At 37.5% G+C, this 22,963-nt stretch overlaps 1 protein-coding gene across 7 annotated transcripts in view; it reads left to right on the forward strand.

The window, feature by feature from the left end:
- GRIA4 (glutamate ionotropic receptor AMPA type subunit 4) overlaps positions 1-22,963 on the forward strand; it is a 417,768-nt gene that overhangs the window by 116,809 nt on the left and 277,996 nt on the right. For all 7 annotated transcript variants that reach the window (XM_006761462.2, XM_015562433.1, XM_006761466.2 and 4 more), the window contains exon 3: positions 18,382-18,621. In XM_006761462.2, coding sequence (XP_006761525.1) covers positions 18,382-18,621 — 240 coding nt within the window. The remainder of the gene's footprint in view (positions 1-18,381; positions 18,622-22,963) is intronic.

The raw sequence follows: 22,963 nt of genomic DNA on the forward strand, positions 1-22,963 counted from the left end.
GCAGACCGGCAGGCAGAGTGTTTATGGGCAATCAGGCAGGCAGGCAGGCAGGTGAGCCGTTAGGAGCCAGCAGTTCCAGATTGCAAGAGGGATGTCCAACTGCCGTTTTAGGCCTGATCCCTGTAAACCAGCAGTAGGACATTCTTCGAGGGGTCCCAGATTGGAGAGGGTGCAGGCTGGGCTGAGGAACACCACCTCCCCTGTGCACAAATTTCATGCATCGGGCCACTAGTACATAAATATATAGAAATGCAGTATCCATAAATATACAGAATATATAAATATATAAAAACACACAAAACACAAGTGAGAAGTCCACATATGTGATGCATTATGAAACTGAAGTTTATTTGCAAAAAAGACATTAATTGACTCCCACGTAATGTGAAATTTATGTATTCGTTGTATCTTTAAGAGTTTCTTGCTCTCATTTCTTGGTTCCCAATAACTTCTTTTCCTATACTGCTTGATCCCCTTACCTCTACTCCAGCAGCGTTTGATATTAATGGCCCCCTCTTTGTGTTTTCTTTTTCTGTTGAATGAAATGGTATCACAATGTACTTGTTTTCACCTTATTCTCATACCTTCTCTGCCAAGGCTACTCTGCTAGTGTCACTCTATGTTTTCCCTAAATGTTTGTTTCTGCACTTCTAAGCTTATTTTTTATAAATCTAAAATCTCTGCACCACGCTATAGATGTATATACCAGACTGCTTAATTGGCATTTTTTCTGCAAGTATCTCTAACTCAATATATACAAACTGGGCCCTCTAAACCTCATATGCTTATTTCACCTTAGCAAATGGTGAACACACCAGTGAGCATTTAACCAGTGGCTTTAGTAAGCGACTAAAATGTGAGTTTTGCCTAATGCTAATGTGTAATTAATCATCAAAACCTATTAATTTACTTGTCAAATATGCCTTGAGTCCATGTATTTATCATCTTCACAGGCCCTGAATTCTAAGCTATCAATAGTTTTTGCTGGGCTACTACAATACTGGATGTCAAGTCTCCAGGATCCATTACTACTTTTTAAATTAATTTTCCACACAGCAGCTAGCATTATAAAAACACAAATCAGATTACTTTACTCTCCTGCTTCAGAATAGGAGAATGGCTTCCCATTGTTCTTAGGATAAAAGCCCACAATCCACAATGTTCTCTCTTTTTTTTTTGTAATCATTTTTAAAATTTTTCAATTACAGTTGACATACAATATTATGTTCATTTTAGGCATACACCTGAGTGATAAGACATTATATAACTTATTAATGAATGTCTTGGCTCCCTGCAAAGAACCATGCACTCAATCCTGTGGAATTCTACCTTCCTAAGTCCTGGGATGACTTCCCAAAGTAACATAACTCAATGAGAAGGGTAGTTGAGCCTCATCTAGAACAAAATCTTAACACAGATTCTTTGTCCTGCTCTCTTCTGCCCAGAGCTCCCTGAAACACCTCCACTCCACAAATTGTTCCATTCTCCTTTGCCCTGCACATGATTGTGTGGGCCGCTTGGGTAGTAAGTCATTATAGGAATCCTTTTTGTTCTCTTTCAAAAATGAAGACAACCTTTCAAGAGGCTTATTTTGGTCCCTGCTCACTTCTCTGACAAGAGAAGCATAGATATGCACTCGCCAGAGAGAGAGAGACAGAAGTCTGACCAGGCAACCACAAGCCCTCTGTGTGCACCCTACCCATCGGGGTGATTTGCTTGATAGATCCTTGGTTTTCATCACTGAATATTTCTTGCCAATCCCTTCTGGCCTACATTCCTGTTGAGAAATTATTTGATGGTCTAATGAGAGTTCCCTCGTGGGTAACTAACTGCTTTTCTCTTGCTGCTTTTAAGATTCTATCTTTGTCTTTCACCTTTTGCATTTTAATTATGTGTCTTGGTATGGGCCTAAAAAAGAATCATTTTGTTTGAGACTCCCTGTGCTTCCTGGACTTGTATATCTATTTCCTTTACCAGGTTAGGGAAATTTTCTATCATTATTTTTTCACATAGGTTTTCAATGTCATCCTTTCCATACCCCAATGATGTGAATGTTGGTATACTTGAAGTTGCCCCAGAGGCTCCTTGCACGTTTTGAACTCCACATCTAGTAGATTGGTTATCTCCATTTTGTTCAGTTCTTTTTCTAAAGTTTTATTTTATTTTATTTGAGACATATGAGGCAGGGTTCTGCTAGTGCCATGCAAGGGCTACTTAATGAGAATTACAGGGCAAACCAGAGCCAGATGCTGCTTGTTTAAGAGATTTTAGAAAAGTCTGAAACAGGAGAAAAAACAGGTCATTGATATGGAAAATCCACTGGAAAGGTTTGGATCTCATGGAATCGTCAGGGTGGAGCAAACAGTAATAGCCATGTCAAGGAGACACAGATATGGTGCCTGCCTGCTCTGTGGGGAAAGGGCTCAGCAAAAGAGCAATGGCCTCTGCCAGCACTTCTGCCTGGAAGAAAGCTGCTCCTCCATTCTCACCCTGATGCCAAGCAAGTCTGTTCCTCTCTATATGTTCCCAGCACCTTTTGAGCTGCTGCTCCAGTGCTAGAGGTCAGAGCAAGCGAATCTGAGTAAGTTCATGAATGGACCCTTTATAGGAGGGTCCAGAAGCCATCTGTCTCACTCAGCCACAGTCCCCACTGGTTTTTACAGCCAGAAGTTATGAGGACTTCTCTCCCTGGCACTGGAACCCTAGACTTGGGGGCTTGGTGTTGGTCTGTGGCCACTCATTCCTCAGGGGGGACCTCAGCAGCCAATATATTCCCCCTCCCAAATTTTTATTCTGCACACCTGGGAGTCCAGCCCATTCTGTATCTCTTCCCCTCCTACCTTCTCAAGGTGGCTTCTTCATATTCCTAGTTAGGAATTCTGTTCAGCTGGATTTCAGGTGGTTCTGGATGATGGTTGTTCTGTAGCTTAATTGTAATTTTGTGAGAGGTTCCAAGTACTTATGTCGCCACCTTGAACAGAAGTCTTGTCCACACTGCTCTTTACCCTCTTCCCGAAGACCTGTATCTGTACTTCTTCTCCAGCCTTATCATTCAACATGTCCCCTCCTTCTCCAGGCAAGAATCAAAACAGTACTTCAATTTTTATAGCTTTTGGTAATTTTCAATTGTTATATCTGAAATGGTATTTCCCCACTTTGTGACAAGCACTCTCTTAGTTAACACTCAGATTAAATATGTATGTTTATAGCATCCTCACTTCTCTCTCTTCTTTTATAAGCACTTATTCCACTTGTTGATCAGCATAGGGGGGTTCTCTCTCTATTCTCCTATTACATCTGTATTTATACCAGTTGATTTTAATCCTATCCATTCTATTCCAAAGATTAGGGTGTTTGTTATCTCCATTCCAAGGTCACTACTCTATTGTTCTGTTAAGCTACAAGGAAGTAACTGAAGGAGATTATTCTAAGTAAAGATTATGTAGTTTAAGCGTGATTGCTCATAGTTAAAGTGATTAATTACCCGCCTGGCACTTAGTTAAGGGGTTTTATTCCTTTCCTTAGTCCTGTTAATCTCTAACTCCAGGAAAAAATCCCCACCTGGGGAAACAACCTTTCTCAGAGAGGTGACACCTTGGTTAAAACACATAGCGCTACGAAGGGGGGCAAACATATTAAGAACAGTATGCCATATACACTAGGTCCCTTGAAACATATGCTGTGCAGATGTTTCTTCCCTGCAGCAACTGTGTCAAGCAGCAAGGATGGACTTGCTTCTGGCAAGTTCCCCCTTTTTTATTTTTTAAATGATAGCGTGTGTAAATCAGCGGCCACCTCTGTGATTGGGTTGTTTAAGACTCGGAAGACCTGTTTGTGACTTTGCCAACAGGTCAGTCCGAGGTTTAACCCTATATCGGCTCCCCACAACTTGTTGCCATTTTTTTTTCAATATAATAGTAGGAATCACATATGAAATCTTAATTTTGTGTCCCCCAGTATCTAGAACATTGACCTAATTCAGAGTAGATGCTCAATATTACTTGAATGTCCCAATGAAATTAAATACTCTTAAAGTTCTAATTTTGCATATTATCAAAATTAATGAATATATTAACTTATTTACCTATTTTTATTGCCTCAATCTCTAAAAGAGTACCTTAACATAATATGCAAATCAGAAATTATATGGGGAATTGATATATAGCTATTTTAAACACAAATTATTATTTAAAATAATTAGCTTTTAGATGAAATCCTATAAACTTTACCCCATGGCATCTGTGAGCATTAAGATGAGAGAGAGAGAGAGAGAGAGAGAGAGAGAGAGAGAGAGAGAGAAGAGATCAAGTATAAAAACAAAAATCTGCCTAAAGACTCTATATAGTAGAGCATGGCTTATAGGTCTGTCTGCCTATAAGTGAATAGAAGAAATAAACAACTCATTTGTCTTCAGCAGCAGAAGAAAAATAATAGTTTATATAGCATAAAGCAATACTGATTTAATATGAGTAATTAAAATGTGCTTAGAACACCCTGGCCAAAGTGGCTCAGTTGGTTGGAGTGTCCTATCTATCATATGCCAAAAGGTTGCGGGTTCAATTCTCTGTCAGGGAACATATGGAAGGCAACCTATTGATGTTTCACTCTCACACTGATGTTTTCTCTCTCTCATCTCCCTTTCTCTGCCTAAAATCAGTAAGGATATCCTCAGGTGATGATTTTTTACAATGTGCTTAGATTCAAAATGAAAATCTACAGAAGTACTTGTTATGCTCTCTGAGCTCAACAATTTCATCAAATATAGTTTACATAATACCAGGACACAGAATAGTGTACACCTTCCTTGCTCACAGATCTCCCTGCTCTACACTCTATAAGTTTTACATATAGCTTCCTTGCTCACAGATCTCCTCCCTGCTCTACACTCTATAAGTTTTACATATATATGACTTTATAAGTTGGATTTTGCTATTGTTCCCCTCATTTGAATGGTCTTTATAATCTCTAATTTTTGGCTAATCTAAGGATGTCTGCTTTACTTTGTTCATGTCTAAAGGCCTTAGGCAAGTAACTTTATACCTTAGGGATTCACTGTCCTCCTCTGTTCAGGACATGGTCCATCCGCATGATCTCTAAGGTCTCTTTGAGCCACACAACTTCATAATCCAGAAAAGATATTATCTCCTTGGCACAGAAAAGATGCACACTTAAATATTGATACATACTTTTCAGTACTGACAATAAACAGCTCAAAGTGAAGAGCAGCAGGTTAAAATGAAGACTGAAAATTTAATTTGGCAATATAGCATCAAACCTAAATGAACAGACAGCTGCAATAGTTTCAGAAAACGCCCAGGAAGTTAATGGTCAGGAGGCTGCAGAGTCATACTGAAAGAAGACTCATTAATTCTAGACCATTCTTTTAAAAAGTTGGATATGTTAGAAAACAATTATATTTGAAATGTTCAGATTACTCAAAAAAGTGAATTAGTGTTACTATATGATTGCTGAAATCTATTTCTTTCAAAGCATGCCAAATAATTAAGTTGTTGAGAAAAATTTTAGAATCTCACCATATAATATATAGTGTAATACACATCTGTTAATCTCTTCAACATGTGACATAAATTATTATATATAATGAAAATTTATATTGAATAATTTCTTTTTCTTTGGATAGAATGAATAAATGTCATTTTAATTGTTAAGTAACAGATACACATAAATTTCAAGTTTTTTCAAAAGATTTTGTTTTAATATAAAAGTCTGATTTTTTTGGTCATTAAGGGTTTTTAACTATTCTAAAAAAAATATTAGGAAAAATGCTATTTTAGTGTAAAAGCAAGGAAATATATACTTCAAGTTTAATGCTTTTAAAGGATTCTGATTATAGTGATTACTAGACCAAGGCATAGTCTATTATAATTTCTCAAAACTGAAAAGCATTTTCTATTTTCATCACACTCAGATGCACACACAGATGTAGTCAGAGCAAATTATTAATAGTATTCTTTGAAAAATGAATCATGGTTTAATATCATAGGGAATGAAATAGCATTTTTATTAGACATCATTCTGTTCTATAATACCCTAATAATTGAGAGAAAAAGTAAAAGGCTTTATAAATCAGAGTTTATTTAACTCGTAAATGTCTGGTAATGATTCTGAGAATTCAAAAACCTTAAAATTATAACTTTGACAAAGTAACTAGAGTGGCTCATCATTTCTATATTGTATTTTCCATCCTAATGTACAGCCCAGATGTTTGACAATTATTCTTGAAATTTGAATCTAGAGAAAATAATATAACACAGCACACAATTAAACCAGCTATTTTAGTAACATCTGGCTACTGGTTCTAATATTATAATTTAGAATGGAAAAAAATCTTTTACTATCTGTATGTGTGGAGAAACTGCAAATTTTTAATATTTCCATCTAGTCATGGTTACCTATAAATTCTCTATCAGGATTTTGTGCAGGATGTTTTAGAGGACACAATTACACACACACACACACACACACACACACACTTGAAACGCTAGATACTGCAGGCTTATTTGTCTGAGTTATATATGTGTTTATCCTTTCTAAATTGAGAGCTAAAACTTAGTTTGCTTTAAGAAGCGGCTTTTTAAATAAGAAACCCATAGTTCATAATTCTGTAAGAACTACTTCTGTTTCCATGAAGTGTAAGTATTCTTACAGTGCCTCCTCCAGTAGCAATAAGGGTGTAAAGGCCAATATCCCTTCAACAGAGCAGGGTGGAGAAGTGCTCAGCCAGTGACTTTCTTTTCAAGTGGGAGAGTAGAATGAGCATGACCTTTAGAATCATGTTGGGTTAAAAATTGCTCTTTCCCCACTTAAATGTATCAACTTGTAGAGGTTATATAACTTCACCAAATTTTGTTTTTCTTTTTAAAGAAAAAGGAAAATAATACCTACCTTGTAGGGCTATTGGAACAAGATAATAAAAATAAAATGACTGTTAGAGAGCCTGACACATAGTAGGTATTTAGTACTTGTTGTTTTCCTCCCTTCCCCTTTCCTAGAGTCAGGCCATCCTAATGGCTCCCTCATTCTGGCTACTGGCTCTAAAATTATATTTTAGAATGGAAAAAAATATTCTAGTATCTCATTTTATGTGTGGAGAAGCTATGCAAATGTTTAGTATTTCCATCTAGTCAGGTTATCTGTAAATTATCAGGATTTTGTGCAGTGTGTTTTAGAGGACACAATTATACACACACACACACACACACACACACACATGAAACACTGGATACTGCAATCTTATTGGTCTGGATTATATGTGTGTTTATCCTTATTTTTGTCTGAGTTATATGTGAATAGCACTTCCGTTATTCAGGAAGCCTAATTGGAGCATGTGTAGTCCTTAGCCTGTAGCACTGAGCAGACTATCCCATTAAAAGTATGTACATTGTGAATTCCAAACAAGTAGCACGTAAATTAACTTTCATAAAATTGTACCATATTAAATATAATGAGGCATTATTGTATTTTGTAAAAACACAATTTTACATGTTAGATTTGCTTCAAATGGCTGCACATTTTATTCAAAAGATTAGTTAGGCCAAATATCTTCACGAATCTCAAATACCTTTCATGCATGAAGTCCTCTTTGCCTCCATTCATTCAGTTATTCATTTAAAAAATATTTGTTGAGCCCTGGCCAGGTAGCTCAGTTGGTTAGTGCGTCCTCCTAATTTGCCACAGTTTGAGGCTCAGTCTCCAGTCAGGGCACATATAAGAAGCAATCAATGAATGCATAAACAAGTGGAGCAAAAATCAACTTTCTATCTCTCTCTCTCTCTTCCTGTCTCTCTCAAATCAATATGTAAAATTTAAAAAAATATACGTATTGACTATCAACTCTGTGCCAAGCATTAGGCTGGATGCTGGAAAAAATTTGATGATTAAAGCTTCAATCTCCAGTCAGGGCACATATAACAAGCAATCAATGAATGCATAAACAAGTGGAGCAAAAATCAACTTTCTATCTCTCTCTCTCTCTTCCTGTCTCTCTCAAATCAATATGTAAAATTTAAAAAAATATACGTATTGACTATCAACTCTGTGCCAAGCATTAGGCTGGATGCTGGAAAAAATTTGATGATTAAAGCAATCAGAGTCCTTGCTGTCTCAGACACGCCTGGTAGTACTGACAGACATTAAACAAATGTCACAGGTTCTAGATCCAAAATCAATGATGACACTTCAGTTATTCAGGAAGCCTAATATTCATGAGAACAGTTGTTTTAAAACTCTCTCAGATAGCTGCCAAATATTATTCCATTCCATTTTTAATTGATGTTATCCACTTTCACGATGTATTTAAGTGCTTTCCAGAAAGACAGCTGTGTCTACTTTAATGAAGAAAAGCTTTCAACAGATTTAGACCCTTGAAAATGTGTTTCTCTAGCATAAAAAGAATCCTACTGCAATTATGCAATGCAGTTATATAGTATATAAAATATAGATGCTGAGTTGAATGTTTCCATTAAGGCCACAAAGAAAAAACTATATTCCAGTCCTTGGGTGCTAAACAGTAGTCCCTTGGTGCCTCTCCCTCTGCGCTGCCCTTCATGATTGGCGTTGACAGGTAAAGAAGCAAACACTCGCCTGTTACTATGTAGGTGCTTTTAGAATTGGTTTCTTCTCCTCTCACCTCCCTTCCTTCTAAAGCAGTGGTTCTCAACCTTGGCTGCACATTAGAATCACCTGGGAATCTCTTTAAAATCCTGATTTCTGGGCCTCATCCTCCGGAAATTCTGCTTCTTTGTTATGGGGTGGGGCCACAACATTCGTAACAAAGAAACAGAATTTCCGGAGGATGGGGCCCAGAAATCAGGATTTTAAAGAGATTCCCAGGTGATTCTGATGTGCAGCCAAGGTTGAGAACCACTGTAAAAGGCGCACTTGTTGGAGCCCTTATGCTTATAGATTAGCATTCTTTATAAAAGAAGGATCTGATCTGTGCAGCCCCCAAATGCCTGCCAGGGAAGCCAACTTTACATTGAAAGGCATTTTGCCCATTGTGCTGTGTATTGAAAATAGCCTCTGCTTATTCCTTTTTCAGCCTTGGAAGCAAAATGAGCCATGTGTTTCCATTATGACGGCCTGACTCCGGAAAGAAATGTGCAAACAAGCCTGTATATTTTTTACTGAGCTCTCAATTAGTTTAATTGAGAATTGCAATGTGCTCTCGAGCTGAGATGTCATAAAACTGAAGTGAAGCATGTGCAGGGCTGTGCAAGTGCAGCCCGCAATTATGGCTCCCTGTGGTCTGCACGGGCATTGTCCAGAGCTGCTTCAGAGAAGACATCCGAGAGAGCAAGAGTACTTATTTGTGACATAATTAAGGTGAAATATTTGTATGTCATTTGCATTTCAACTTGTCATTTATGGTGATTAGCTTCAGTGACTTTATCTCCTATAGCTAACCACCCTGTAGAAGTCTAAGAAAATTAACTTTTACCTATTAAGAACCTATGATAACACCTTAAGGTCATAAATCAATGCATTCCGGACTCAGCATGATCTATCCACCATCTGATTGAGCCTTGTCAGATCTAAATATGAGGAGCTTATCATTTTAACATCAAACAATCAGAGAAAGAAGGAAGATGATAAACTAATACTTACTGACTTTGTAAAGATTTCCAATAAACTGCTAGTGTATTCAGAAAAAATATTTTAAAATCCAGAGGGGTGAGAAGATTTCTTTTAGAAGAAATATATATGGCAAGATTCTGAAAATTAACAGGTAGAAATTAGGTAAATACAGGACCAGGGGTTGTGCAGCGGGAGGCTGTGTGGTGGGAGGCTATGCGGTGGGAGGCTGTGGAGTGGGAGGCTGTGCAGTGAAAAGCTGTGCGGTGGGAGGCTGTGCGGTGGGAGGCTGTGCGGTGGGAGGCTGTGTGGTGGGAGGCTGTGTGGTGGAAGGCAGTGCAGTGAAAAGCTGTGCAGTGAAAAGCTGTGCAGTGGGAGACTGTGCAGTGAGAACCTGTGCAGTGGGAGGTTGGCAGACAGAGGCTGTGCAGTGAGAGCCTGTGCAGTGGGAGGTTGGGCAGACAGAGGCTGTGCAGTGAGAGCCTGTGCAGTGGGAGTTGGGCAGACAGAGGCTGTGCAGTGAGAGCCTGTGCAGTGGGAGTTGGGCAGACAGAGGCTGTGCAGTGAGAGCCTGTGCAGTGGGAGTTGGGCAGACAGAGGCTGTGCAGTGAGAGCCTGTGCAGTGGGAGTTGGGCAGACAGAGGCTGTGCAGTGAGAGCCTGTGCAGTGGGAGTTGGGCAGACAGAGGCTGTGCAGTGAGAGCCTGTGCAGTGGGAGTTGGGCAGACAGAGGCTGTGCAGTGAGAGCCTGTGCAGTGGGAGTTGGGCAGACAGAGGCTGTGCAGTGAGAGCCTGTGCAGTGGGAGTTGGGCAGACAGAGGCTGTGCAGTGAGAGCCTGTGCAGTGGGAGTTGGGCAGACAGAGGCTGTGCAGTGAGAGCCTGTGCAGTGGGAGTTGGGCAGACAGAGGCTGTGCAGTGAGAGCCTGTGCAGTGGGAGGCTGTGCAGTGGGAGGCTGTGCAGTGGGAGGTTGGGCAAAGGCTGGAAGACTGAATTAGTATTTCACATGTAGTTGCAAACTCTATGCTGCTGGATAAACTCATAGTTTCATCATATTAAAAGCTAATGGTCAGTTTGTGCATGGTTGAAAGGGGAGGGAGAATACATATAGAGACCAAAAGGAATTGCCTAGAGTCCAGGGGTGGGCAAACTTTTTGACTCGAGGGCCACAATGGGTTCTTAAACTGGACCGGAGGGCCGGAACAAAAGCATGGATGGAGTGTTTGTGTGAACTAATATAAATTCAAAGTAAACATCATTACATAAAAGGGTACGGTCTTTTTTTTTTTTAGTTTTATTCATTTCAAATGGGCCAGATCCAGCCCGCGGGCCGTAGTTTGCCCATAGCTGGTAGATGCTAGGAAGAAATGAAAACTTTTAACTGCCAGAGTAAACTCAGCAACCCAAAAGTAGAATTTTGCAGCTTTCAGCCACTAATTCCACACTCTCCCAGTCTCTTCTAATTTATTTTACAAGAAACTGTAATTTCATTCACTGAATGAATGCTAATTGAGCATTTTTCTTATGCCAAATTTAGAGCCTGAGAATACATCAGGGAACAAGATTAGATACCAATAAAATGTGGTTTTTATTATTGACATAATATTAAATTGGGAAGGGATTGGAGAAATTTGAGTATGTTAATAAGTTGAGGGAATGTAGCCAGTAAAGAGGGAAAGAAGGCATACTAACTAAAGAAGGCCCCTCAGAAAGAGATAATGAATGGGGTCAAGGACAGATATAAAGTTGGCCTTGAATGAGATGTACAGATGTGTGCAGGGTAGCTCATTCCATAATTGTCCACTCTCTTTTGACTTTTCTGTACAAACCTATACACTCTGCATTTTCTAGGAGCCTCTCTCTCTCTCTCTCTCTCTCTCACACACACACACCCTCCCACACACACACACGAACACATACACACCCCACATACAAACTCATTGGGTTGCTTGGCAGAGTAAATGCAAAATCCCTTTGGAGAAGTATTTCTCTAAAACAGGTTTCTCTAAATTCTCACAGGTAGACTTTGCTAAAATGTGCTCACAATTCAAAATTATAAAACAAATATGTTGATAATCCACCTTGAGCAAGAATTGCAACATACACAAAGGAGTGTTAGATTATCAAGGATTTCAGATAATGAAAATGTCCAATAGAGGCTATGATATTTTAAAATTACTAAACCCATACGAACTACAATATTGGACAGTAATAGTATGGAGGGCATTTTCTGCAGTTAAAATGCTTAAATGTCCTCGTATTATTCTGATGGAGTGTGGAGATAATTATTAAATTTAGAATATTATGACTAAGATGGGGGATACGAGACGCACCCTTATGTCCTTCCACAATGAACAGCAATTAGACAGTTATTCACACACAAAATAGCTGTGGGAGAACTCAGGAGTTTCCTAACAAAGTTTCAGGAACACATAGAGGAAAAAAACAAAAAACAGCAAAACTGAGAATAACCCGACAAACAGGGTAGGACGGAAAGTTCCATTTTGCCTGCATTATCCGATATCCCAGGCCAGCACTGTTCAGTGCCAAGAGGGAGCCCTTAGCCCAACACAGTTCTCTGGTCTTGGAAAAGGAGAGCAGGGTGAGTGACCAGCTTCCCCAGCCTGTTGGGGAACCACCTGAAGGGCCCCTTTCAGTTTCACCCCACCAGAGACCAGCAAAGCGGAGCCATCTAGAGACCGCCAGGAAGAAGTCAGAAGGAAAGGGTGCACAGCGGTGGTCACCAACGTGGGGCTCACGCCCCACAGGGGGGCAATTTGATTTTTAAGGAGGGCAATTCCAGAATGAGTTATAACAGTGAAATTTTTTGCATTTCTTATGGCTGTAGGGGCCTCAGGCACAGTATATACATATATATTGTGACATATTTATGCATTTCAGTTGTCTATTACATGTTTTGAAACTTTATTTGCTATTTTTTCATATCACTTCATACTATTATTATTTTTTAATAATTTCTTGGTGATTTCTTCCTCAGTACTTCAACTGTCCTTTCATTCTTTTATTTTTCTATTTCATGGATGCCATTTCCTTTGAAGCTTGTTGAGACCAAGTTAATGACCTTTTAGGCTTCCTCCACGTGAATAGGAGTTCACTTTTTGAATAATAAGAATTATATGTCATGTGGGGGGGGGCATCAGGATTTTAGAGATGCTTAAGTGAGACATGGCCAAAAAAAGGGTGGGAACCACTGGTCTACAGTATCAGTCATGCATGGGAGTGACCTTGTCCCAGTAGCTTGATTGTCAGAGAAGCCCAGTAGGTTTCACTGCTGAAAACCCCAACAGTCCTTAGTTAGCAATACTATATTACATACTTGAAAGTTGCTCAGAATGTAAATCTTAAATATTCTCATCACCACAACAAAAAAATGGTAATTATGTGAGGTGATGAATGTACTAACTAACCTTATTGTGGGAATCAGTTCACAATATATACATCAAGTCATCATGTTGTACACCGTAAACTTACACAATGCTATAGGTCAATCATAATTCAATCAACATGGAAAAATTATAAATGAATAACAAGTGAATATATAAAAACCAAGGGCAGCAAGAATAAATTGAAGAATTAACATAATAAATATAACTTTCAAAACAGTAGAGAAAAGAAGAATTTTAAAAACTTATTTAGCCCAATAAATATTATTGAGAGATATAAATTAGTACATAATTGTGGAATAAATTTATTAATATTTACCAAAACCCTTCAAAAAGATTTTTTTAAAAAAGATTCATATACTTTACTTTATAATTTCACTTCTAGCAGCTTACCTTAATGAATAATCAGAGATGGTTGTCATGAAAGCTTTAGTTATAATAGCAAAAAAGAAAAAAGAAAAACAAAACAACAATTCAAATATTTAATATTAAGAATTTAAAAAAAAACAGTGGCACAAAAATAAAGCAACATTCCTTAAAAGTGTATCTATAAAATATTTATTGAATCCTTACCATGCGTAGGCATACCCCTAAGTACTGGATACAAAGATCATCCTGGTTATTTATTGCTACTAGAGGCCCAGTGGGGTTTGGCCAGCCCACCCCAATCAGGGTGGGGAGGCAGTCGGGGGCAAGGCCAGCTAGGGGGAGGAGCCGGGGGTGATTGACAGGCCAGCCCTGCCCCCTTGTCGAACTCCTGGTCTAGGGGACAATTTTCATATTAGCCTTTTATTATATAGGAATTAGTTCATTTGACTGTCAATCTGGAGCTTAGCTGATGCTGAGGGATAGGAATATTGGTTCCTTTCTATGTGGGCCTCTTCACGTCACATGGTCTTCCTCACAGCATGGTAGCTGGGTAAAAAAAAAAAAATCTGTCTCAACAGAGAGGCAGCCATAGCCTCAGAAGTCACATAGAGTCACGTCTGTCACACTTTAATCACTGAGGCAATCACTGAAGCCAGCCCGTGTTCACGTTGGAAGATCAGACTCCAGCTCTGAATAGGAAAGTATCAAAGTTCTGGAATACAGTGTGAGAGAGAGAAAATACAGCTGTACTAAAATTCACAGTGGGTTGGAAGTGATGAACTTAGATACATAGATCTGGAGTTCAAGAGAAAGGTTTGAAGTAAATGGTACAGTTTGGGGGATCATGATTACATAGGCGGTAATTAGAGCCCCAGGGTTGGCCATTTTCAGTGGAATTGCATTTAAAGTAAAGAGGGGAGTTTTAAGGCTTACCACCTTTAAAGGAGCAGAGGGAAAGAATATTCAAAGACACTAAGAAATATCTAGAGAGACTGAATGAAGACGAGAGCATGGTGGTAAGAAAGCAAGAGAAGGAAGCATCTGAGGGAAGTGCCCAAAGTGTCAAAGACAGGAAAGGGTTCCAGTAAGATAGGAGCTAAACTGTAAGATTTAGGTTGTACTTGGTCATTTGCAAAATTGATGAGGGTGGTTTTGGTGGCTGGGAAGTAGAGCAGTCAGATGACTTTGAAACAGTGTAAGTGAAAGACTCCTTTAGTGACTGGGAAGGGGTAAAAAGAGGTAGGAAGCATAGGGTCGAGAAAGTTCTGTGTTTCATAAAACAAGAAGGAGTTCAGCTTGTTTGAAAGCATTTTGGGAATGCATTTAGGGAAGAGGAAAGTTGAAAATACAGGAGAAAGGAAAGGGCCCGGGGTGAAGCACTGGCCTGCGTCCTTCCTCTCCTGCTTTGGTGGCCGTGTCAGACTCAGCACTTTGCTCTAATGCGCACAACTTGAGACACTGAGCTAAGACAATGCCATTCGATTTGTATGTGACATGGGGTGATAAACTGTCACTAACTGCATAACAATTTCACTGGTTTGGCATCTGGAATGTAGAATCTGGGATGAAACCGGGTGACTACTTGATGAGAAGACATAGTTAATTCATTGACACCATCAAGTAAAGATGAATGGCTTATGACCATGTGTTTATATTATATGTTTAGTTACACAATGCAGGACCCAAGTGATTTCATTAGTAAAGCAGAATACAGAATATGCAATGAAACTTGGTTAGTGTTTATTTTTCAAACCATGTATCTACCTAATAGGATTGCAACTATTTAGTGACTCAGTGTTCTCTTGCTTATTTTATTTAGCCATCTATATAAGATTCGGTTTGCTCCCTTTTATGTATTCTGAACACATTGATATTCAGTTTAGCTTACTCTAATTAGTTGATGTATGCATATATAGTTTAAGTTCCATTGTTTGCATAATTATTTGTATGACAAACATCAATAGATGTCATCAGACATAACTAAGTAAATTTTGACTTGATGCAAAGCTAGATGGTAATACTAAATATGGAAATAATTATATTTTAAAATTTAATCTATTGGACTAAATAAAATAGTTTCCAGGATAGCACACTGAGATAATAACTTTGAGCATTTGACTGACAATGCATTCACACACATAGGAAACCCAATAATCCTCAGATGCCATGCATATAATCTAGGTAAAATAGCCCAAGAAAAAGTTTAATAGAATAATATTAACATTTCTGGACATTTGCAAAGTGAAAAGTTGAGTGACATGATGCAGCCAGAAGCAAAGTATTAATCTAATATTTAGTACAGTTTCAAAATTAGTTTATTAAAGGCAAAATAACAGATGGCTATGAAAAGGAGAAGAGATACATATTTATGATGATGCTTATGAATGAAAGTAGATAGAATATGTTTAAATATCAAAAACATTAAGTTTGGTCAGTATCAAACACAATAAATTAAAATAAGTTAAATAGTCCAGCGAGCACCAAAGTAGTGGAAAGTCATAATGAAGTCTGAAAACAGTATAATAGGAACAAACAGTAGAGGGATTTTGTGCAGGATACATTGTTTCTGACCTTTTTTCCGAAGTGTAGTATTTTTTGCACATAAAATTTTATGTTTGCTCAATATTTGAAATACATAAAATTGGAAGGGGTCCAGGCTTGCCCACCCACCCACTTCTCACCAAAGGTTCTCATGCAAAGCTATGCAAGTCCCCCTAGAGAATTTGTGGAGTTCCTAAAAACTCACTGTTTGGAAACCAATATTTGACAAAGGTAAGTCCCAAAACAGAAGGGATTATGCAACTGCTCATTACATGCATGAATAACTTAAAGTACATGACTTGTAAATCCTGCATGTTTACATTTTCTTGAAAATGTAATAAAATCTGTGTGTAATTTTAGCACCAAATAGAAAGTCAGCATCTTAGATATGATTTCTAAAGCTCTTCAACTTTATTTTTTTCAGTAAAGTAAAATAAAAATTAATTGAAGTAGATTATTTGCAATGTAAAGATTGAAAGCGAACCCTCAATATCCATGAAAAAATCAAGAGAACAGAAAAAATATGACAACACAAAGGAGTACCTCCAGGTTATGCTAAATGTGCAGCACTTACAGAAATACATCCAAATTCTTGATGAAACATTCACAAGGTTATGGTCTGATCCAGCAGCTTAATTAATCAGGTCATTTAAGGTATAAAAGTAAATTCAGTTGAAACCCAAAATGTTACAAAATAATGTTTTTTATATCTTGCAAGAAAATGACAGTCAGTCATTGTGCCAGGACTAACTTTCCAGGTTGGTCAATCTATTCAGGTGATCGAATCCTAGTTCCTGGGTGAGCCTAGAACATTTACGGTATCTCTCAGAGCACATCATCTAAAGAAGACCAACAGCGTTCATTTGCTGTAATTGCTACCTTCTTATGTACAATTACATTGCTTAAACTCTATTCTCAATTTCAAGAGATACAATAAACAAGAACAAAAGAAACACCTCCATGTTTTATTAACTTTTCCTATTTAATTATGCTTCATAATTTCCAAAAACTCAAATATTGTGGAATATAGATATAAATGTTAGTAGGCAAATTAGTTTTCTAAGAGCCTATTATTACTTTAACAAAGCAAAATCTAATTTCTTTGTATCACTATGAACTACTGCTAAGATAAATACATCTAGATTATCCATACTCTGGGTTTCTTAATGAGCGTAGCAATTACAATCAGTAACCAAAATCAGAAAACAGAAAAATTTTTATAAAGCTTATTTAGCTTTAACCAGCTAAATAAGCCAAGGCGAGATAGGACCTTTAGCCATGTGATAAACTAGAAGAATTTGAAATTCAAGAAGTCTCAATGTATTTATAAACTAGAGGCCCAATGCACAAAATTTGTGCAAGGACCTTGACCCCGGCCCCTGCCCGCTGCCGCCACTGTGGCCCCAACCCACTGCGGCTTTGTCTGGAAGGAAGGATGTCTGGAAGGATGTCCAGTCTAATTAGCACATTACCCTTTTATTATTATAGATGAGGAATGGGGAAAAAAGTTTTGTCCTCATTTTGTTGTTTTTTCCTTTTTCTACATTTGCACTCAAAGAAAAAGTCACCCAAGTTTGAACTAGAAATCAGTCATGTCAATAAAGTGATCAAAATATGATGGGGCAAGAATCTCCAGGACAATTTTCTTCTCTTTATAAATTTGCCCCATTGTCTTTGCAACAACTCGGGGGATGGAAAGAAAGGCAAGGTGAGCCTGGGCACCTGCTTACCTCGGAGTCTCTTCTTTCAGGAGAACAACGTTCTTCTGGGTGTGGAATGAACTGTCTTTGCATGTGGCCTACCTACAAGCTGCACAAGTTGGCACAATTCTGCTAAGCATCTTGCATACCCCAACAATGACTTTCCAGACTGAATAATTTTTTATTTTCAAGCAAGATTCAAGAGAACTCTAAGGTTGTGATAAAAAATGAAACTGCCACTGCAAAAAAAAAATTAATAATTTAGGCCGAGTAACAAGTGCAGTCCAATTCAAACTAGACAAGATAAGCATATGGCTTACAACGGATGGCACTCTGGTTATTTAAATGTTCCTCTAAATATACTTAAACATTTTCAAAGTATGATATTATATTTTTACATGTAAGAGAAACATATGGAGAAAAATTTAGATTTTTTTCACACTGAGAGTCTCTCACTTAGGATTTGCCGCCTTATCCTGGAATACCATAGATTACATCATTTTAGTTAAACTTCCCTTTAATTTAAATCAGCTTCTTGGGAAAGGAAGCATATAGCTCCAAGTTATCTCACTCAATGCAGGATTTTGATTACAAGTTCAAGAATTCATTAATTGATTGTACAATTGATGACACACTTCACTTGTAACCTTTTCTTATATTCCTGAATGCCAGTAATTCAGAGATTTCTTTTTCATTTCATCAACTGTAGATGTGGAAGTTAAAAATTTTAGAGTGTACTAATGGTTTGTATTCTTTTTTTTTTCTTTCGTTTCAGTCTGTTCCCAGTATTCTAGAGGAGTATTTGCCATTTTTGGACTCTATGATAAGAGGTCAGTACACACCTTGACCTCATTCTGCAGCGCCTTACACATCTCCCTCATCACACCAAGTTTCCCTACCGAGGGGGAGAGCCAGTTTGTGTTGCAGCTGAGACCTTCCTTGCGAGGAGCACTCTTAAGTCTGCTGGATCACTATGAATGGAATTGTTTTGTCTTCCTGTATGACACAGACAGGGGTAAGTCACGATTCCATATCTACATAAATAGAACTCTCATTTCAACCTGAAATGACCTTGTATACCTGTGTGATTTAGCAAAATATTTTAATCTCTAATATGGCTAAAATTAGAAAATGGTCAATGTGTACTATCAGTATTTTTACCTTGACTCTGGAGGAAATTCTCTAATTAAATAGCTTTAAATTCACAAGGTTACTCATGAGCAAACCATGCTTGGTTACATAGTTGAAATTAAGAGAAATTATTATTTTTAACAATTCTGAAGTCATATTTCAGGTACCATGAAGTAAATAAGTCTTTTATCTCAAATGTAAATACCTTAATGTTTTGGAACATCTTAAAATAGTATCATACTGAGCCATGGCTTTGAGTTTGAAATGCGAGACTTTACATGAGGAATTGGAGGATCATGACAATGACAATGGATCTGGAAGTAAGGCTTCTCTTGCCGGCACCTTTCACTTTGCCTTTAGCTATCAGGCTGCCACTATTAGTAAATGATATTACATGTGTTGGAGGAACACGGCGGATCTCTAACATTAAATTATTGACAATCCATACATGTTTGTACAAAGTATTTTAATTTTTTTAGTTAGAGACATAGCTTAAGGAATTGTTGTTGTTTTCAATTCTGTTTTTTATTTAGTGACTAGAATCATAGCAACATGTTATATTTCAAAATAAACATCAGGGGACCACCTGTGGGGTTTTGTCATTGGTCCTCTTTCCTTAAAGTGTAAGATTTATGAGAAGATAAGAAGTTAGAATAAAAGTTGAAACAGGCAACATTTTAAGACCATCCTTGAATAAAATTCCATCTGTGAAATGAGTAAAACAATAAACATAAAAGCCATAAACAAGCAAGGTAAACCCCTTGAAGATATAATTATCTTCAAAGGTTCAAAGCATAATTTTCTATTTCACATATGAAAGCTCAGTAAAGGAATTTATCTTTCTCATTAAAAATTCACATTTTTAATCAGGTGGGGACAGTATGTCAGATGAGATGCCTCATCAACATTTCTCTTAGCACATTACTTACAATGGCATTCATGGTACATTTTCCTTTCTGAGACAAGCTCAGAAAAGCTATACTATCAATGTATTTTCTGCATGGGTAGAGCATACTCTAATTCACAATTGGAAATATGGGAATCTACCTACGTTTTATGACATCATTTTCCAATAACTAACCATCCAAAACAACCAAGATTCCTTTCCGTAGGTGAATGGCTAATTAAACTGTGGTATGTTCAGACAATAGATTATTATTCAGAGCTAAAAAGTAATGAGCTACCAAGCAATAAAAAGGCATGGAGGAAACTTAAACACATGGTATTCAGTGAAAGAAGACAATTAGAAAAGGCTGCATACTGTATGATTTCAACTATACGACATTCTAAGAAAGGCAAAACTATGGAGACAGTAAGAGTCCGTGGTTTCCAGGGGATAAGAGGAAGCAGGGGTGAGTAGGAGGAGCACAGAGGATTTTTAGGGCCGTAAAACTGCCCTCTGTTACACTCTAATGGGGGACACATGTTGTTATACATTTGTCCAAAAGCACAGAATGGACAACAGCAAGAGTGAGCCCTGATGTAAAAGAGGGACTTTGGGTGATAATGATGTGTTAATGTAGGTTTATGAATTGTAAAATATGAATGTCAAATGCAAAAAAAAATACACTTCAATAAAATCAATTTAAAATGTTTTTAAAAAGTTGAATCCTAATGTCAAGAAATATGTACTAGGATGTGGATGAGATGTTTCCTCCTGTGGTTCGTTATGACACAGCTCAGTTTCGCACTTCGGGCAGGAGTTCCTTATTTTATGGCATCTTGCTCTCATAGGTCTCATAGCAATACTAGTGACCTGTGTCTCACTTTTTTTTCTTTGCCCCTGTGTCACCCAATCTCTAGCAAGGAGAGGGTGTGGGCATTTGTGCATCAGACTCCCCACCAAACAGAGATTAAAAGTGATGTGTTGCTTTTGCACCAGTTTATAATTTTCAGGATCCTCACTCCTGCATAGCAAGTGAGGTGCTCAGCCTTGAGCCACCTCCCATTGGCTCTCAGCATGGTATCTCTCTAGTGCAGGTAGATGTACATATTGGTTATTTAGTGACTCTTTCTCTTGGTAAAATTTCATCCTTCAAAAGCTGAAGACCATCAATGTAAAGCACTATTTCTTTTAATATGACATCTTGTAACCTTTAACCACTTACTGGCTTGCTGCACAGGATGACAACTTTTGTGTTGTCATCACCCTAGAATTTTACTGTTTTACTTCTAACCTTCTAAATTCAAGTCACTCTAGAATTTCATAGTTCTCTCCAATAGTTGCTTCAGGATGAATAACAAGTCCTTTGTATTATAGTAACCCAGCCCAACTTTAAAATAGACACCTTTACTTCAAGCGGTAATTGTCTGAATGAAAAATAACATGTCAGAAAAAGGGCCATATTTTGAGCTCAGATGCTCACTCTGCCCTCTTACCACCATGCTTCCCAATATTCTGGGGTTTAATTGGGTACTTGCAAAGGGCAAGAGTAATTGTTCTCTTTCAAAATTGTTGTGCTCATTTTATAAGTCTAGGAAATCAGCCCAATTTATTCCCACTTTAGATACTATGCTGAATTATGCATCACTATCACCAAGGGAGGTATGAACCTCAGTTATGAGCATATGATTAACTTCTATCATAAACATAGTTGGCTAAAAGCAATCCATATTTTCACATCATGAAAAAAAAGAATACACATCAACATTAATGATCAGAACATTTTCTAATTAAGGCACAAAACCAAGTGTAACAAAATAAGATAATATGGAACGTTTTTGGTATTTTAATCCTCTACTGCTACCATAAACTGCTTATCTAAACATTTTTCCCATTATAAGTAACTGCCTTAATTATGATCCTGAATTTCTCCACAAACTTTAGTGAAATATGACATTCTGATGTATCATAAATCCTTACTTTGGAATTAGTTATTTCATTGACCCACTCAATTATTCCTGAAATCTTAATTAGTGTAGTGATATAAATGAACTCTTATGATACAAGAGCTTCACCATCATAAATTAAAGTCGTTTTCATGTTGAATTACATTAAGAAAAATAATGATATTTTATTTCCTATGCTATAAGTCCTGTGTTCTATTCCTGGTCTGCTATTGTGGAGCTGTGTTGTACTGCCTATATTTTTCTCCACATCTGAAGGAAGGAAGGAAGGAAGAAAGGGAGGAAGGGAGGGAGGGAGGGAGGGAAGGAGGTGTTCATAAAGGAAAGAAAGGGGAGGATTTTTTTTATTCCAATAATCAGAGTCGCCCTTTTATTAAGACACTCTGGCAACTCTACACCTAGTTAGCTCCCTTCTATCCGTGCCCATCAGGCAAGGCCAGGCCAAGTGCCATTCTAAGAAAAATAATCATGTTCTATTTTCTCAGTATAGTTATCAATCTCCCTTGCCTATTGCTATGTCCATTTATCTTCATATTTTTAAACATGTTTTATGATAGATTTGTTACAGCAGATACTGTCATACTTTTAAAAATGCTTAAAATGTAGAATATGTGAAAACAATTTAAAACAATTGGCATGATGATGAGAAAAGTTTGCAAATTACTGAAGGTTTAAAAGTAAAACTAAATTTAATCAATAGTTTTTATCTGACATTTTAGACTCTAAATAAATCCAACATTTTTTTAAGCATAAAGGTTAGAAGGGTGACCAGCAAGGGAAGCCAGGAAAATCATCTGCTCTGCAGTAAACAATGAGTACTTGTATGCATAGAGGGTTTGTCATAGGAATATCAGTAGAAACGTTTCTGATTATGCGTACTATTCTTCTGTATCAGTAAAGAAATTCTCTTATCAGTAAAGAAATTCTAATAGTTTGTACCAATTATATTTTTAATTTAAGTTCTTTATTGTTTAATGTCGCTCACCCCCCACATTCCCACATAGGTTGATAACTCTGGTTCTGTTTTTGTTCATCAGTTCATGTTGTTCATTATATCCCACCAATGAGTGAGATCATGTGATATTTATCTTTCTTCAACTGGCTTATTTCACTTAGCATAATGCTCTCCAGTTCCATCCATGCTGTTGCAAATCTCATTTTATTTTATTTACAGATGTACCACACAGTTTTTTAACCCACTCATCTGCTGATGGGCACTTAGGCTGTTTCTAAATCTTAGCTATGGTGAATTGTGCTGCTATGAACATAGGGGTGCATATATCCTTTCTGATTGGTATTTCTGGTTTCTTGGGATATATTCCTAGAAGTGGGATCACTGGGTCAAATGGAAGTTCCATTTTTGCTTTTCTGATGAAACT

The sequence above is a fragment of the Myotis davidii genome, unplaced genomic scaffold (assembly GCF_000327345.1).
Source record: "Myotis davidii unplaced genomic scaffold, ASM32734v1 scaffold158, whole genome shotgun sequence".
NCBI lineage: Eukaryota > Metazoa > Chordata > Mammalia > Chiroptera > Vespertilionidae > Myotis > Myotis davidii.